General features: G+C 35.0%; 2 protein-coding genes and 1 long non-coding RNA gene across 9 annotated transcripts in view; 2 read left to right on the top strand and 1 right to left on the bottom strand.

The window, feature by feature from the left end:
• Nucleotides 1–1,016: 1,016 nt before the first annotated feature.
• On the top strand, nucleotides 1,017–8,294 carry LOC100879342 (angiotensin-converting enzyme). 5 transcript variants are annotated; one of them, XM_003703890.3, is made up of 13 exons: nucleotides 1,017–1,457; nucleotides 4,164–4,358; nucleotides 4,441–4,599; nucleotides 4,663–4,744; nucleotides 4,820–4,960; nucleotides 5,024–5,206; nucleotides 5,273–5,367; nucleotides 5,445–5,596; nucleotides 5,670–5,797; nucleotides 5,868–6,114; nucleotides 6,184–6,273; nucleotides 6,349–6,456; nucleotides 6,535–8,294. In XM_003703890.3, the coding sequence occupies exons 2-13, from the start codon at nucleotides 4,173–4,175 to the stop codon at nucleotides 7,157–7,159; spliced, it is 2,196 nt and encodes a 731-aa protein (XP_003703938.2). In that variant the 5' UTR covers nucleotides 1,017–1,457; nucleotides 4,164–4,172; the 3' UTR covers nucleotides 7,160–8,294. The 5 variants fall into 5 exon arrangements, with proteins under 5 accessions (XP_003703938.2, XP_076389374.1, XP_076389376.1 ...); XM_076533259.1 differs by lacking the exon at nucleotides 1,017–1,457 and adding an exon at nucleotides 2,303–2,365; XM_076533261.1 differs by lacking the exon at nucleotides 1,017–1,457 and adding an exon at nucleotides 3,583–3,714.
• Nucleotides 6,535–10,715, bottom strand: part of LOC143264757 (uncharacterized) — a 10,332-nt gene continuing 6,151 nt past the window's right edge. For all 3 annotated transcript variants that reach the window (XR_013038686.1, XR_013038688.1, XR_013038687.1), the window contains exons 3-4: nucleotides 8,660–10,714; nucleotides 6,535–8,570 (exon numbers count right to left, since the gene is read on the bottom strand). This is a non-coding gene — a long non-coding RNA (uncharacterized LOC143264757). The remainder of the gene's footprint in view (nucleotides 8,571–8,659; nucleotide 10,715) is intronic.
• LOC100876431 (uncharacterized) overlaps nucleotides 9,703–10,715 on the top strand; it is a 14,718-nt gene continuing 13,705 nt past the window's right edge. The window contains exon 1 of the mRNA XM_076533252.1: nucleotides 9,703–9,843. Within this exon, the coding sequence (XP_076389367.1) occupies nucleotides 9,838–9,843 (6 nt within the window). The 5' untranslated portion in view covers nucleotides 9,703–9,837. The remainder of the gene's footprint in view (nucleotides 9,844–10,715) is intronic.

Genomic DNA, 10,715 nt, shown 5'->3' with positions numbered 1-10,715 from the left:
TTGATGTTGTAACTATTCGAATTCATCGGTTTTATTAACTTCCTCTAGCAGATATTTTGCAAAATAATTGTTAATTAATATATTACGATATATTTTATTGTAACTCATTATTACATATATCAGAGACGAAGCGCGAGAGGGTTGCGGTCCGAAGGAGCGTCCAAGAAGAACAACAGCAGGGGGTAAATTCATTCATGCCGGATTATACGCGATAAGCGACGGGCGAACTGGACGGCGGTCACTCGAGATTTACCTCTCAAGCGCGCAGGATCTATTCGAACAGAAATTCTGTAACATTCTAAAAATAAATAATTTCACTATCACTCGTTCTCTGACATATAAATTAATTATTGTAATTAATTATTTTCATAATTTTCTCGTGCGAATATCTTGTAAATTATCTACGAATTATTCAAATTTATTTTTATGTAATTCTTTGTAATTACTGATTACCGAAGAGACTCAGTACAGTGTGCGAACTGTTTATAACACATAATAGTTTCATATTTTTCAAAAAGTTTCATTCTTATATCTTGTTAAAAATTCAAATTAACGCGCAGTTTTTTGAAAAGTGACGTCATCAACAAAAATTGAACCAGTAACGCCATCTCTCCGACAAACGGGGTGAACTACGCGTTTTTCAAACTGCAGTTTCGTTAGTTTCCCACGCTGCCACTGGACGGCGCCACATGTCGTTTCCCGTTAATTTTAATTAATGTAGTTGATTTTATTAGAAGAGCAAAAAGTAGATATAACAAGAGGCGACACTAGACAAGGAAACCCACCTTATGGAAAGAGAGGGAGGATACAAATTATTAGAGATTGACATCAACGTAGATTTGCTCGATTTAAATTTCCCGCTCGTCTGCACAGCTAGTTTAAAGAGACAGCGTTTTCGAACAAAGACGCCGACAGAGAGTGTCGCCTCTGGTGTACTCTGTGACAATGATCTCCGATCGAACTACCAGTCCCCGCTACGAAATTGTTAGAAGGTGTACGTTCTCTATAAAGCTGCATTTCCGATGACCATGTGTCACGTCATACGACACAGTAACGCACTGCCACTGGACGGAGTGTGGCACGATGTGAAGGAATTTGGATCGTGCGAACTTTGTACAAATAGTCATAGATTATACGTGCGATGCGTTACATATCATTTACTGTGAGATAAGAACTCAGCTGTTGATTCATTGGATGTGCATATCCGCGAAATTGTAATAAATTAATCGCTCTTCGTTTATTATATCAAACTTTGACCCACAGTTACGGTCTCAGTTTTTCGAGAAGAAGAAAAAGTTACGCGGAAGGACACAAGCCACCTCTCTCTCTCAGTGCCACCACTCTTTTGTCCTCTCTCGTTTTCGCTTGCAGTCAATCTCTGTTTATAGAACGCATTGAAGGCACTCATCGAAAAAAGAAACGTGAACGTCGAGCGAAGTGACGCTCGGCTAGCAAAGGTGAGCAAGATTAGGATACTGAACTAGATTTGTTCTTTTGTCACCGATCCAAATGAGAAAATGATCCGTCTGTGCTTGTCCAATACAACGGGCCACTCGTTTCGAAGTTATTTCAAAGAAATAAGTGAAATTACCTTAAGTTTCATTCAATTTAATTAAGTTTATCTCGATTATTAGTGTTGGTATTTTAAACAACCGCTTCAATTCCGAACTAGAATAAATGAAAAAAGATCAAAGAAAGTGTAATGAAAGTATGCTGTATTGTAATAAATGCGATTTGGATCGATGATCACGATAATGTAGAAAGCAGATACGGTATATTTTTAAGCTAGATATATCGCGTGTGTCGGCGTATTTTATACAGGATTCCGCAATTTAAACTTCGCGGGATTTTACAGATTTCGTTATCGCGATATCTCGTTGAACAACCAAATACACGGTCACTCTAGTTAGATAACATTAGAAAAACCGCTCAATCGTTGATATCGTGTATGTTACGACCCAAATGCGTAATCTGTAGTAAGAAGCTTATCACAAACGTCTACAAGTGCAGTTATACAACTATTTTTGCATGCGCAGTGCAATTTATAAATTCGTTTAATTTTGGATCACGGTACTTGTTTACGAGCCTGAAATTCATTTGGGCGGTAACATTGAACTGCTATACGTCACTTATTTGCAATAATAATGTGCTAATTTTGCAAATTCAAATTTAAACAATTTTGCAGTAACGATCCAATTATGGTCAAATTCGTTTTCTCGGTTCTGTTGGTTCAACGCGTTTCTCTTGTAGGAAAGTGGTCTTTCATACTGGTGAAACTTTTGTACAAAGACCTTCGATTTTAAGGACAGACTTCTTTATGACAGTTTGTTCCGCCACGGGAGTCCATCGACAGGAAAAAATACGGGTAACGACGGAAATGGAATGGGTCGAACCAGTTTCATTTTTACCGCATAAGCTTTCATTGAAAGAGCTGACATTTGCACACATTATCACATTTTTAACGGACGTTTATGCAAAATACAACAAAGATAACGAACAAATTTGTACCAGTTATTACCACCATAATAGAAATAATTGAATGCAATAAATCAAACATAAAATGATTTATCAGAGATTTAATGCTATAATGCTTCAATTTTCTATATTACATTGTTAGCACAATTTAGAGCCATTAGTTACCGTTTTCATTTCACTCTCGTTCAGTCGTTATCGTTGTCAGCTCGGATTAGAAGATTTAATGACCGAAAGTTGAAAATCGTATTGAATTAAATTGATTTATATTTCGGGATATCACGTAAGCCATACTTCCATGACCCTCGTGTACCTACATTCGGAATGTATTATTTATCAACGAATTCTATTGTATTCAGCATTATTTACCACGCAATGTATGTTTCTACAAAACGGTGACTTAGATTACCAATTCACCGAATCGACGATGATTTAATAACGATATTACGTGATTGGACGAAGAAAAATGCAGCACTTGTTATTTCATCAGAATAATTTTTAGTTAGATAAGACGATTGGAAAAGTGAAGTAACGCGTGAATCTAAGACACATATTTTCTTTATACATTTATATATGTTGTTAATATATTTTTCTTAATATATTTTATAGCCCACGTCGTACAAAAGCATGCGGAAATAAGTACACGGTTTGAAAATATAGCCATTTATCAAATTTCAGCGTATTAGTGTTCGAGACCTTCAAGTACATTAACTAGCTAAGTGGTTGCCATTTTTTTGAGAGTGCGTTAGACGCTCCACGTGAGAACAGAATGCTGCGTAACAGAGAATCGATGTTCAATTTAACGTGTCAATGATCTCCATAATAGTCTTCATGATCATAATTGTTTGCTCAGGCGTAGTCACGTAACAAATTGAAAACAATTAGATATGTGACCGTACTGTGTGACTGATCACGACGGTAGGATATTCGCGAACCTCCCAGTCACGATTTTCCTTAATTGTACACGTCATGGGACGAGTATTAATTTTATGCGAGAAATATGTTCCGTGTCATTACGTAGACAATAACAGATAATAAATTCTTACGTACTTAAATACCATATTCTAAATAGATATACAAACGGGACTTGTACAAAAAATATTCATCAGATGATTACACATCGAATTATGAAATTTCATGTAATTTTTTTCTAATTTACGACGTCGTTATATCGTGACGAAGACTGAGAACCGTTGTTTGAAACAGGCGGGGTACGCGTCCGAAACAGCACGGGGCCCAAAGGTTAATCACCATCAGTATCTCCTTCTAGGAATTCCGTTCAGCTGTAAATTCATAAATTTAATACTTTTCTTGCGTTTTCATAAGAAAATAGCGAGAGTAGTTAATAAAGTTAACATATAAAAAATGTTCTGTTATTTAAGCATTAAGACATAACCGTGAACTTCTTAGAACACAGTGATTTTACATCGATATATTGATATACAATAGAACGGAACATAAATAGTCAGGTTTTCGCTGAAAGGAATGACAGTGACAAAATGACTCATTTATCGATGCGTAATATTTAGTTAGAAAAAAACAACGTGCTCTTGCTTCAATAACAAGATCACTGAATATTCATGAAATCGACGATGGATATAGATTAAAACGTTGGAATATCCAAAACGATATAATTACGTTCTTTTCGTGTGTTTTTGTGGTTCTTAAACACTTTTCTTTTTCTCTTTTAGTTCGAAGGGATGCCATCAACATGGATTTATATAATTGTTAACCTCGTGATCTATGCGGTCGCTTCGGTGGAAAATGAACAGACGAAATTTTTTATACAGTTAACGGAATTCGACTATGAGGATAATTGTACAAGTGCAGCCGAGGCTGAATGGGCGTTCATTAACTCTCCGTCGAATAAAACACTGTCGGTGTGGGTAAGTTTCTCGCTTAATAAATTCCGCCAAGCGAAAAATTCGGTCGAAATTTCTAAATGTAAATCGTTTTCGTATATTGCAGGAAGAGAAATTAATTTCTTACGCCGCTTTCAAGAATGTACAAAAGAACGAGCTTGCCAATATTTCAAAGGATGATATAGATGATCCATCTCTGCGATACAAGTATGATGTTGCTGAAAAAGCAGGTGATGCTTTGTTGGAAAGTGAAGATTATAAAACGGTAAGATGAATTTGGATGATTTTTAATATTTAAATGAACTTAAAATGATTATACATTTTATAGCTTATTCATTTTGCTGGAGTAGCTGAATTATTGAGATTATCTGCAGTCCATATGGACAGTTTACATAATTATACACGCAAAGGTATTATAATTACTGCAATTAGTTATCAGAGAAAATCGTATGTGCATAAAATATTAAAAATATGAATGCTTTTAGATGTAGAATATCTCCTATCTCATAGTAATAATGTTGAAAATAAGAGTCATGTATGGACAGCCTGGCATCAACAGTTAGCCCCATTAGTTAAGAACTTTACAACTGTGCTTCCACTTGTTGAGTCAGCTGCCAAAGCAAATGGTTAGTATCAATGAAGAAATTTTGTATTTTGTGTATGATTCATAAATATTATGTCTGATTTAGGTGCCAAAGATGTTACAACATATTGGGAGCTCTTAAGTAATTATGATGAAGGTTATTATAGAATTCAGAATGAATGGAGTAAGATTGCTAATCTTCACAAAAAAATATTGAAATTTGCAATTAGTAACTTATCTCAGAAGTACAAGATACCTGTGAATGATACAGCACCAGCTTATTTATTTGGTAAGCAATACGATTTCGGTATGTAGATTATATTTCAATTAAGAATTGTTATTTTTTTGTAAAAAGGATCTCTGGAAGGAAATGATTGGACACATATATCGGTTGATATAACGCCTTACCCGGATATAATGTACAGCATAAAAAAGAATCTCTGGAAAAGGGTAAAAAATGATGTGTTTTATTTATCATTTTATTTAACGCGCGAGCAAAATGATATATTAATTAAATTCCTTTTTAGAAACTTCTTGGGAAATCACTATACAAAACAGCCGCTGGTATGAGCACACAATTACTGAATCAAGTGCCACAAGCTGAATTTTGGGAGAAAAGCGATTTCAATAAACAATGCCCATCAAAACTGATTAATTTTTGTAAAGAAGGCAGTTTGAGGTATACATTTATTGCGCTATAATTTATTTATTAAAAAGTGTGCTTTTGTTCAAATGAAAATTTCATATTATAGGGTGTCTACTTGCTTTGATCCCACTATAAGCAATGTTCTATCTGCATATAAGAACGTAGGAAAAGTTATATTCAATCAGATGTCTATCGAGACAATAACGGTACTTAATACCGCTAATCGATATTCTGGTAAGAATGAAAATATCTAAATGTACACTGCAATGATGTTACAATACTCATTAAAAAATATATTTTGTAGCTTTAGAGGAAGGTTTATCAGAACTATTTGGCATTCTAGCAGCAAGTCCTGCTTGGTTAAATTATACCCAAGTTATGAATGATTCGGCCGATAATAATGAACGTTTAATCGTATCGTTAATGATTACTGCACTGAATGTATTACCCAGCCTTGCTTATTATATGGCTGCAGATATGTGGAGAATTAATGCCATTAATGAAGGAATAAAAGATCCTGAAGAACTAATATCGTCATGGTGGAAGCATAGGTAATTATTATTTGAAAGACTTAATATGACAAAACAAGGCAAAGATGTAATTTTAATTTCTTATTGAAGGCAAGAGTACGAAGGACTTAATTCCAACGGAACTAATGTACCTACATTTTTAAACGACGATTACATTACTAGCAATAAGCCATATCTTCCGTAAGTACTAATAAAAATTAAAAGAAGACAATCTATCTAGGTTTGATAATATTGGTACAAATTCTATTTTTGCAGAAAATTTGCTGGTACACTTCTGGCATTTCAATTCTATGAGTTTCTGATGGAGTCTACAGAGATTAGATACGATTCAATTATAAGAAAACAAGTAGACGCTAGTTTTATGTATGTATTATTTATAAACATGTATTTTATAACAATTATTTTAAGGGAGAAATTCAGAACTGATTATTTTGTTAACAGAAAAATGCTTTTACATGGAGGTGCTGACGACTGGACAAAAGTAGTCGATAAGTACTTAGAAATATATTCAATTTCATCGGATGCTCTTCTGTCATTTTTTTCGCCACTAGAGGAATTCATTGATGAGCTGGAAGAAGATTTTGAATACAAAGCAGTTCAAGAAACGGACTTACAAGATTTAGAAAAGAAAATAATCGCAGATTTCAATGCCCCACCAACGACCACTGTCAGGCCTACAACTACTAGTACTACTACTACCACTGCGCCAAAAAGTGTAAACAAAGATCATAGAAAAGCGAATGGAGTATTGTCGAGTAAACAAAATGACGGCAGAGGAGTTATGAATGATGCAGTTGCTTCCAATACAAATTTAGAACCTAAATCGTCTGTACATATACCTGAGAACAAAGCAGAAGATCATAACACTGAGACAAAAGTTATGACTGAGGTTCCTTTCGATGAGTCACCACTTAATACAGAAGAAGATAAGAAACCAAAGATGAATACTAGTAAAGCAGTATGGGCAGTGGGCGCAGTGCTTTTAGCAACAATTATTATTTGTACAATTGCGATCTTTGGAAGACAAAGATGTCGCAAAACACCAAAAAATAGACGCTACGTTTAACAGTATACTTTTCAGCATTAAAAATGAAAATACCTATTTATTTTTGCATTTAATTTAGGTAGCCTTGGCTTAAGTAAATTATTGTCACAAAGTCATACGATGACAAAGACATTTAGAAGTATACCGGATGCCAAACTTTCAAAAAGAAAGCGACGCGGGAAACTTTGTACGACCGAAGAAAGCCGAATGCGTCCGATTTTTGTCGAATCGAGCCGAAGTTTTTGAGATCTTCGCTGATCTCGCCCGAAGTTTACCGCCCCACCTTGATTTTGAAAATTCGGGATTCGCACGCTTCTAACATTTACAAATTTTGCGACATCTAACACTACACATTCCTTATTCCTCATTACAAAGGAAGTGGAGACTCCGTAGAAAGGAAAGCAGCAATAAAAGGAATTAGTATTGAAAAGAAAAGGCAAAATAATAAGTATTAATAAGCAAATGTTATTATAATTGTATTTTTTTAAATCAAATATTTAATTTCAAATGCGACATGTACATACATGTACGTACTTAATATGGCTTCCGAGTAAAAATTTACATATGTTTGCTTTCGTCGTCATTATGTCGCAATCAATTAATCATAGCACAAATATAATACAGTTTGTATAATACAAGTGTTAATTTGAAAGTTAGAAAGATAATATTGTAACATAAAAGAGTCGCAACATGTATGCTTAAGTACAACAGTTCCTCTATAATCATGCCAAACCATAAAAAGTGAATTTAAAAATACGCACAAAAGAATATCTCTTACATTTTCTATAGAATCCTTAGATAATATATTTCATTAATATCTTTAATAGGAGATACCTATAGCATACACCTCGATTAAACTAAGGCCTGTACATAATTACTTTACAATTTTAGAGTAAAATAGTTAGTATGATCATGTGTAACTTCCATCAAACCTGTGACAATCAATAGGGACATATCCTTTTAACATTGATGTTACTGTGTACGAATTTTTGCATACATGTATGTCATTTATATGCAATGTATTGAAAATTTATATTTTTTATAAAAGTATTTATTTTGTACCTTACAAGATAAGATAATAAAGTATTGTTCTGGTACAAAGTTAACATTTGTCAATTATATGCATATCAAATAAAAGGCAGATCAATTTTTCTAATTTTTTTTTGTATTGAACCTATTGACCACTCTTAATACATACAAAAAAATACATGTACCACTCACCCTTACCTTTTTGATATATTATGTTACATTGTACGACATACTAACGCGAATTATTCTTACCAGATTCAAAGACTGATACTATCATTTAAAGTTTATGACAGTACCGGTGTAAACATCGTAAATTAATTACTCACCACGTGCTGTACATCAACGAGAATGGTACACGTTCCTGGAGAAAATGGTGGGGTACAGGAAAGAGGCTTCACAGAGGCTTTAAATTGAAAATGTAGGAAATGTAGGAAATTGGAAATATAATTTTGTAAATATGGGAGATAGAAAGTAAAGAAGTGTCAAATTTACCTCAAAAAGTGGGATGTACTTCGTCCTACATTAATGCGTCGAACTGTACTGACTGACATTTCGTAATGCAGTCTGCTCTCGCCTACAGAGGACGCTGATTGGTCGACTTTCAAAAATTCAAAAAAATGGCGCGCATCGATTGATTGCTGTATGACTGAAGTCAAACACATAACAATTGTTGAAATTATCTTTAAGAAATTTATTGTCATATATCATCTGTTTTATGATTCTGAAATTACGTTTTTTTAAGTATGGTAAATCATATATATTAACTGTTTTAATAATAATTGGGCATGTGGTCAATGCGCTATTTTCAAACATATCTAACACTGTGCATTGAGTAGAAAAATGATTTGATATATTAATAAATCTTTAAAACATGATTTTTTGATTATCGAATAAATATAAAAAATTTCTCGAACATCAAACGATTTTATTCGGTCACTATCGCCCCCATCTGCAGTAAAGCTGCAAGCATAAGGTCACGCAAAGAAATAACAACCTTTCCAGACACGGATATCAAAGCGCAGAAAATCAATATAAGGCGAAGCGGGTTCAGAATCGTAACACTCGTCTCGAAGAAAGTGTGTTGCGAAAATCAGTGACATTCACCGTTATCGGTAAATGATTACTCATGCACGAATAATCTTGTTGTTCGAGGAGAATTATCATTGAAAATATTTGAAAGACTGAGAGGGAGAGAATCATGGATCAGCCGTTCGATGATTGAGGATTGGAGAGGGTGCTTAGACATGCGCAGCATAACCTCAAAAACATTAGGGGGTTGAATATACCACCGACAGTTCCTTATCGCCGTTCCCCTTGCATGGATTCGAACGACGATACTTGGTCGGGGTGTTAGTGCTTGAAATTGCACGCGAGGAGGACCTAAGTGCTAAGAACGGAATCATCCCCTTTCGCCAGAAACGACCAGTCGAATTCGAGAGCATGCGCATTTCACGTTAGACAAGGGTTGTTGCAGTCAGGGAGGGGCTCTCCTCGACAGAGTGACTCAGAATATGCATTCCGGAAAGTACGTCTTCGTGATTTTTAAGAAGTGACATGCGTATATAATTACACCGTAATCGTAAAGTGATATCCACGCGAAATTTCACGCGATGTCATAATTCGTGGCAGTGTTGAGTGTACGTGGATCGACTGTCAGCTGTCCCTTCACTATGAACGTGAGTACTTTGGTCGCTTCTAATATCGACTCGTTTTCTAGCACCGTGGGCGTATCTCTATTTCCCGTCTACATTAACGTAATCACCGGTACAAATCTACATCTCGCGGATGAAACCAAAGAAATACCTTTTACACTCGACGCATTTCCGAAACATAGTTCAACCTAATACGTCATTGACCTCTGCTATACATAAAATCGATGCGAAGGTTACGTCTCGTCGAAGGACTACATTCTGTACCGCATTTTGCGCTAATATCATCGTATACACTGCAAACATCCATCATTAGCAATTAAACACCAGCAAAATTTCACCTTACTTTTCTTTTTACTTAAACTACTTAACAAGTGATGCAACGTATTGCTAAATTTTTGCAATCTGGAAATCGATATAGAAATCTAGAAATGAACTGAAATATCTAGTGACGGATACAGTACTGCATCTACAAATATCTTGAGACCTAGGGACCTAGTAGGAACATAAGTATATTTAGAGATATATGTCAAGATACCAGAATCTAGGGATATAGATACACCTTTTACCTTTGTACAGATATTTTGAAGACAACGATTAAAGAATTAAAAATCTTTGGGACGTTATCTATCGAGGCGTTTATCGAACCAATATGGTGGTTTCAAATTGCGAACTGGAAACGATCAATTTAGCTCAAGTGGCGTACGATAATTGCGCTAAGACTGATTCATCCTCCTCTTATTTAGAAACGTTAAGATCCAGTGACCTTGTTCCTGCTCGGTTTTTGTCTCCGCCGGAAAAATAGCTTAAGAATCGTTTCTTGGTTGCCTTTCCTCGGGCCGCATAATTACAATGTGACGCCTCTATTCATGTGTGTCGAGGTTTATATGGACATAGCC

This window comes from Megachile rotundata, chromosome 7, assembly GCF_050947335.1.
Source record: "Megachile rotundata isolate GNS110a chromosome 7, iyMegRotu1, whole genome shotgun sequence".
NCBI classification, from domain to species: domain Eukaryota; kingdom Metazoa; phylum Arthropoda; class Insecta; order Hymenoptera; family Megachilidae; genus Megachile; species Megachile rotundata.
Note: the sequence above shows the minus strand (reverse complement) of the source record. Positions and strands in the feature narration are given on the sequence as shown.

Bases quoted from the DNA above. Each gene is read 5' to 3' on its own strand.
- LOC100879342 (XM_076533259.1), top strand. From the start codon at position 2,318: ATGACAGTTTGTTCCGCCACGGGAGTCCATCGACAGGAAAAAATACGG. The intron at 4,600-4,662 runs GTAAGATGAATT...TACATTTTATAG, and splicing joins AAAGTGAAGATTATAAAACG to CTTATTCATTTTGCTGGAGT. The intron at 5,368-5,444 runs GTAAAAAATGAT...ATTCCTTTTTAG, and splicing joins AAAAGAATCTCTGGAAAAGG to AAACTTCTTGGGAAATCACT.